This window comes from Bombus pyrosoma, linkage group LG11 (genome assembly GCF_014825855.1).
Source record: "Bombus pyrosoma isolate SC7728 linkage group LG11, ASM1482585v1, whole genome shotgun sequence".
NCBI lineage: Eukaryota > Metazoa > Arthropoda > Insecta > Hymenoptera > Apidae > Bombus > Bombus pyrosoma.
The window spans coordinates 15,494,833-15,500,832 of NC_057780.1; the positions used below are offsets into that span (position 1 = coordinate 15,494,833).

General features: G+C 43.8%; 1 protein-coding gene across 6 annotated transcripts in view; it reads left to right on the forward strand.

Moving 5' to 3' along the window:
* LOC122572783 (nuclear factor 1 X-type-like) overlaps nt 1–6,000 on the forward strand; it is a 65,922-nt gene that overhangs the window by 59,312 nt on the left and 610 nt on the right. For 5 of the 6 annotated variants that reach the window (XM_043738225.1, XM_043738226.1, XM_043738229.1 and 2 more), the window contains 4 exons: nt 1,289–1,476; nt 2,120–2,482; nt 2,547–2,781; nt 2,920–6,000. The exon at nt 2,920–6,000 is cut by the window's right edge and continues 610 nt beyond it. In XM_043738225.1, coding sequence (XP_043594160.1) covers nt 1,289–1,476; nt 2,120–2,482; nt 2,547–2,781; nt 2,920–3,176 — 1,043 coding nt within the window. In that variant the 3' untranslated portion in view covers nt 3,177–6,000. The remainder of the gene's footprint in view (nt 1–1,288; nt 1,477–2,119; nt 2,483–2,546; nt 2,782–2,919) is intronic. The other variant, XM_043738227.1, reaches the window with a different exon arrangement.

Sequence of the window (6,000 nt, forward strand, 5' to 3'; positions counted from 1 at the left end):
GTATGCTGGATGGATTAATTAATTCATTGATTGATTAATTGACTTAATTAATTGACTTGATTGATTGGTTCAATTAATTTCGAATCTTGATTGAGACTTGACTTGTTTATTGCTCTACTTACCTCTCTCTGTCTCTCTCTCTATCTATCTATCTATCTATCTCTCTCTATGTCGTATTCTATATTGTTGTTGCGATGTTGGTGTTGTTGTTTACCATATACATATATATATATATACATACGTACATGCATATATATCACCGCATATATATGTATATCATTGTATTGATGTTGATGTTGTTGTTACCTTGATGTTTTTTTGATGTGTTGTTTAATCGTTGTTATCTTGCTGTTTGATGTTTGTTGTTGCACTATATATCTATATATATATTCTCTACATATACCTATATATATTCTCTATATACATACATGTATATAACCGTGTTGATGATATACGTGTGCGCGCGTGCTCGCCGACAAGCAAAATTTATCATAGAATTGTAGAAAGAAAGATATATGTATATATGAAAGATAAAGCCAAAGAATTTCTAAGAGAAGCGTGTACGCGCGCGAGCACACGTACACTGGTATATAAATACATGTACATTTCAGCCAGCCAGCCTCACGCTTGGAGTGCCTTATATATGTGTATATATATATATATATATATATATGTATGTATATATATACATATATTGTGTGTGTGTGTATATATATATATATATATATTTAACACGATCGTTATAGTTGGTCGACCCCCTACCCTCGGAAGTACCACTAAAACCACCCCCTAACAGACTCGCAGCAGCAATCGTTACCTCTGTTTGCTCCCTCTTCTGCTAAGCTCTCGCGTGGCGGGCTGCAACTTTACTAACGTTCTCCGCATTAACAATTACCATTACCAAACCAGAGTGAACAACGTGGGTGATTGCCCAGAGACCGGCTTCACCTAATCGCCCAAATTATTCAACGTCTTTCGCTTCTATTAAGGTTCTTTCTCTGAACGGCGATAACAATAACGCGAAAGCCATGCACGAAATAGAGAGAAGCAAGCAAAACGAAGAAGAAGCAGAGGTGAAAGTAAAGAGAAAGTAAAAGGCAAATTTCGTCGGAATATCTTATTAACGAAACAGGAAGAGAGTAATTCGTTCGGTCAAGAATGAAAAGTGGAAGGGGATGCAGAAACGGAGTCGATTCGAGCAAAAGGAACTCGAGTCGAATTTAGGGGGTGGTTTCACCGTGGCCTTGGCCACGCAGTCGGACCATGACAGTGGTGAATTGTGTTTCAGGATTGCACTCTCCGCACGAAGGACTGGCCGGTGGTTCCGGTCAAAGTATGTCCGGGCTTGCCTACTACCAACCGGAGCACCCTGCCTCCACGGGGGTGGTCAAGTATCCCGAGAACGGTCACGACACCCTGTCGGATTTCGTGACGTTCGTCTGCCAGGAGGCCGAGAATACTCAACAACTGCCCCAGGTAGCTTCCGGATCCTTTTTCAACCCGCCACCGTTGTCCGTTCTCATAGACTCGAGCCAGGCAACACCGTTCGTTACCTTCGAGAGGACGAAACGGACAACGGGGCGGTTCTTCTCCGACCTGCGTGAACGTCATCCGTGTTCCAATCGCCCTGGATTTTTCGAATTCAATTTGTTGTTAGATTTATCGGCGGGGTGGATAAAAATTGAAATGGTCAATTGGAGAAACATGGGGATATCGTTTGGTGGAAATTTGGAATGCAATTTCGAATGGAACGTCCAACCCCACGTTTGCGATGTACCTTTATTCACACCAACTTCTCGATATTCTTACGAATCCAAAGAAATAGGTGCATACGTTCTAGGTAAATCGACGAAAGTCACGATATGATCTATCTTAAAATCCACGAATCTCGCAAACGCGGGTTTCAACGCGATTCAAAACCCCTGAAACGGTAAATGACTAAACGAACCAATCGGTAGATAAAAATTCAAGAGACCAGTTAGAACGAAAGGACGAATGAGATACAAAGAAAGGCAAAGTTCTTAGTCCGGTAGACCGGGAGTGCGAAGTCACAGAAAACGGGGTGAATGGATCACGCGCGGGTCGACGACGTTGATCGGTGGGTGTGTGGTATTTCCAGGCGCAGCTAGCCGGACCCCGCACTGGCATACAAAAGTTCTCACAGTATTATCCGAGCTCGATGCTTCCGCCACCACCTCCGGCCCCGATGGCGAGGCCTGTCGCCATTATAAGGTCGACGGGCGAGCTGACGGCTACGAACTCGAATTCGCCCCCCACTTCGTCCACCTCGCCCACGGACCCAGCCGAACTGGCATCCAATCAGGAGCAAATGGCTGCCGCGGCAGCGGTCGGACTGGTCAGTTCCGGTTGCCAGAGTTCCGTCGATCCGGCTGGAAGAAAGAGCCCTGCGAGGATCCTCGTCACCGCGCCACACACCAGCCGAGAATACACCTTTGCTCACTTTCACTCTCAACCTGGACAGGTGAGTTTATTTTCGCCAAGAAATAATAATGTTACTTTAACGTGTTTCTTCTTTCGGTCGACAGCAAATATTCACGTATCCTACCATCAGTTCGATGTCAGGGGTTATCTCCCCGACGAACCTCTCCTTATTTTCGTCGCCAGTTTCGGTGACAAGGCCGGTGGCCACCCAGAGATCGGTCTCTAACGTGCCACCTCGCTGGAACACCGCACCGTTCATCAATCTCGAGGACGATTACAACATGATTGCTCCGATCATCACCGGGACTGCCAGCGAACCGCCTTCCACCATGGACGAAGGTGAATATAACTTTTGTATGTTCCGATCGAGATACGTTCAAGTTCGAATCTCCGGTTAATCGGTGTCGTCTCTTCCACCGAAGTCTCACTTTGCCTCTAATTGCAAATAAACGGTCCGGAAAAATCGTGATCTTGCAGACCGATACTTCCACCCGGTGCATGCGAGCAGCGTGGTGGACAAGAGCGGCGCTGGTAACTTGATGGGCACAGATCTGGGCGTGGCGACGGACCCGACATCGCACCACCACCAACAACAGTCCCAGCAAGCTCAGCAACAGCCTCAGCAGCAACCTCAACAACAACAACCGCCACCGCAGCAGCAACAGCAACCGCAGCAACAGCAGCAGCAACAAGTGATGCAGGACAAAAGCGGCAGACCGAAATCTCCCCCGTGACACTGGAGGCTTAGAGCGGAAAGCGTCGAGAAGCTCGCATGTTCCACGGGGTCGTTACATACCGGCGCATACGATAATTACCCTGAGCCGGAGGGGAATCGCCAGGATTCCTCGTGTCGTGTTCAGCTTCGCGACCTAAGCCTGCGGAGAATCGAGTGCCTGAGAGTCTGATCGTAGTTTAAGCGGGCCGCGTCGAGGGAACGTTCGAGGGCGCTTCCGGCGAACGGGCTTCCCCGCCATTTGCTCTGTTGAGAGGGGGTGAACACCGGGGTTAGGTCCTCACTATGTGACCCCTCGGCCCTTCTTCACCCTCTGAGGGTCGTCGACGCCTTTCGTTCTTTCTCAATTTTATAACTTGAGAATTTTTATTTCTTCTCTGTTTATTATTTTTCTTTGAAAGCCATTTCATTAGCCATAGACAATGCGTAGTCTAGTGAAAGGTCTACTTAGTCTACTTAGGATGTTAATTCCAATCGTTAACTGTAGCTGTAAAAAGTGTAGATTCCGTTGAAACATGAATTCGCGCGTTTATTCGTTCTAACGGTACTCTTTGTAGTGTTTCGAAAGAAGAGGAAAAAAAGATTATCTACCGGTGAGAAATTTCATTTTCCTGCAAGGAACGAAGGGCATTTTTCGTCCTCGGGGGGTTAGCGTTTCGGTCAATTATTACTTCCGCGCCACCGGAAGCGTCGTTCTCCTCTCTCGACGCGCCGTTAATTTCTAACTCTTTCTCTTTCTCTTTCTCTTTCTCCTTCCTTCTCTCTTTCTCCTAAGCGTACTCGGTGGACGTGAGTAAGAACCCCTCATTTCGTCTCCTAATTGAAACGTCGCCCGATCGTCGTCGATCGGTCCCGTCGACCAATAAAATTCATAGACGATTTAAACTCGAAGAAAGGAAATAAGAAGAAGAGAACGAAACGAAAAAAGGACAAGAGAAGAACTGCGGAAAAGAAAAGAAAAGAAAAGAAAATACCAGTAGTATATCGTTTTCCACACGATTTTATAACGACTGTCTGTTTCCTATTCTTCCTGCTTCGAGACCCTCCCGGAACGTGTGTCTTTGTACATACACGCTCGTGGTATTTTCTAAAATTATAGAAGACGTTAGAATAGTTGCGTCTACGAGATAATACGAAAAATGAAAAATGCAAAATACGACTGACGAACAAAAAGAAATATAATCTGTTGTGCTCTTCGAGAAAGGGTTTAACGACAAGGAGAAAACGAAGAGATTGAAAAAAAAAAAAAGGAACTTTCTAGTGCCAATTTCGTAGTTTATAAATATTATAACGAAATTATAATTTTCTATTATATTTTTTTATAATATTTATGAAGGAACACAGACACGTATATACGTACACACACGTACACATGCATGTTTAGATAACACGTGAGCAATTGTAGTCGAGATAATGAGAAAAGCTTCTTCTTTGATGATCGAGAAACGGACATTTTTAAAATTAATCTAAAGAAAATTAAGCGAATACACGTATAAAAGAAAAAAAGAAGAGGATAGTAGGTAGAGAGAAGGTCGAGAGGGTTCGATCGACGAGTATCGGTCAGAATAGAAGCTAACCGGTCCACGAACCACGGATAATAATATTAATTATAACATTAATAATAACGATAATTGATAACTTTATAATTGTATCGTTGATTAATCGCCTAATGCTCAGACTAGTGCATAACACTAGTGAAAAAGAAACACAGATGAAAACGAAAAAGTAGAGAGAACGACTAGTTGCGCGGACTAGTCATCAGAGGCTGCTAGTTAGACATAAAGTGAATATTTAATATTGATTACTATTGATAAATTAAGCGGTTAACTAAGTAAAAAGAGAGTACGATTTATTTCACGATCGATGATGATTAAGCGATATAACGGCGCGCGTGAATAAGAGGACGAGGATGCAAGTGGAACGGAAGAAAACGAAGAGGAAGAAGAGGAGGAAGAAGAGGGGAAAGTCGAGGAAAGAAACTAGAAAACGAGACTATAAAAAGGAATTTCGGAGAAGAGAGGACGATGTTTCAAGATAGTGAGAGATCTATAGTTATTATACTACTTAGGAATTTAGTGTAACGTCGCGCAATGATAAACGAGATAATGTAACATCGAACTCGACGACAACGAAGGTCCTAAACTATAATATTGTATATTGTCCAAAAGTGCTTTCCGTCGACTGTACGTTAAATGAGGGTGTCCGACGATGCGGAGCGAATCTGTTTTTCTTTTCCTTTTTCTTTTTTTCTTGAAACTCGACTCTTTCGCTGCCAACTTTCAAGAACCAAGTCAGCCACGATATGCACTCTATCTTTTTCCAAGTTCTTAAACGCGTGTAATATCATTTTCAAAAATAATCTAAGAATTAAGAAGGAGAGAAATTCTGATTCTGACAGCGTGAGGGTTGAAAAGCAAGCACGAGCGGCGACTTGTTCACTTTATAATCCCTAGCGATAGCGATTCCCAAGGAACTCCTTACGTGAAATGCGTTTAATATATTCGCTAGGCGACCAGGCTAGGTAGTTTTCCGAGATGGTTCTTCCTGGGTTGGTGTAAAGTTTCACGAGAATCCCTTTTGTTTTTTCTCTCTTTCTCTCTTCGAGTAAGATTGAAAGGGTGCGCGGCGTTCTTGCCCATTAGCGACGACTGGATCCGACGATCGTGCAACTCGATTAACTCGCGTCCTATTCGTCACTGTGATCCTAAAAAGGAGCAGAGAGACGAAAGTTGTACGTTGTCACGAACGGTTGCTTTTAAATATTAGTTCGGTTTTGTTCCGTTCCTAGCGTTAATTACACAAGAAATAAGACGGCGATCGTTCAA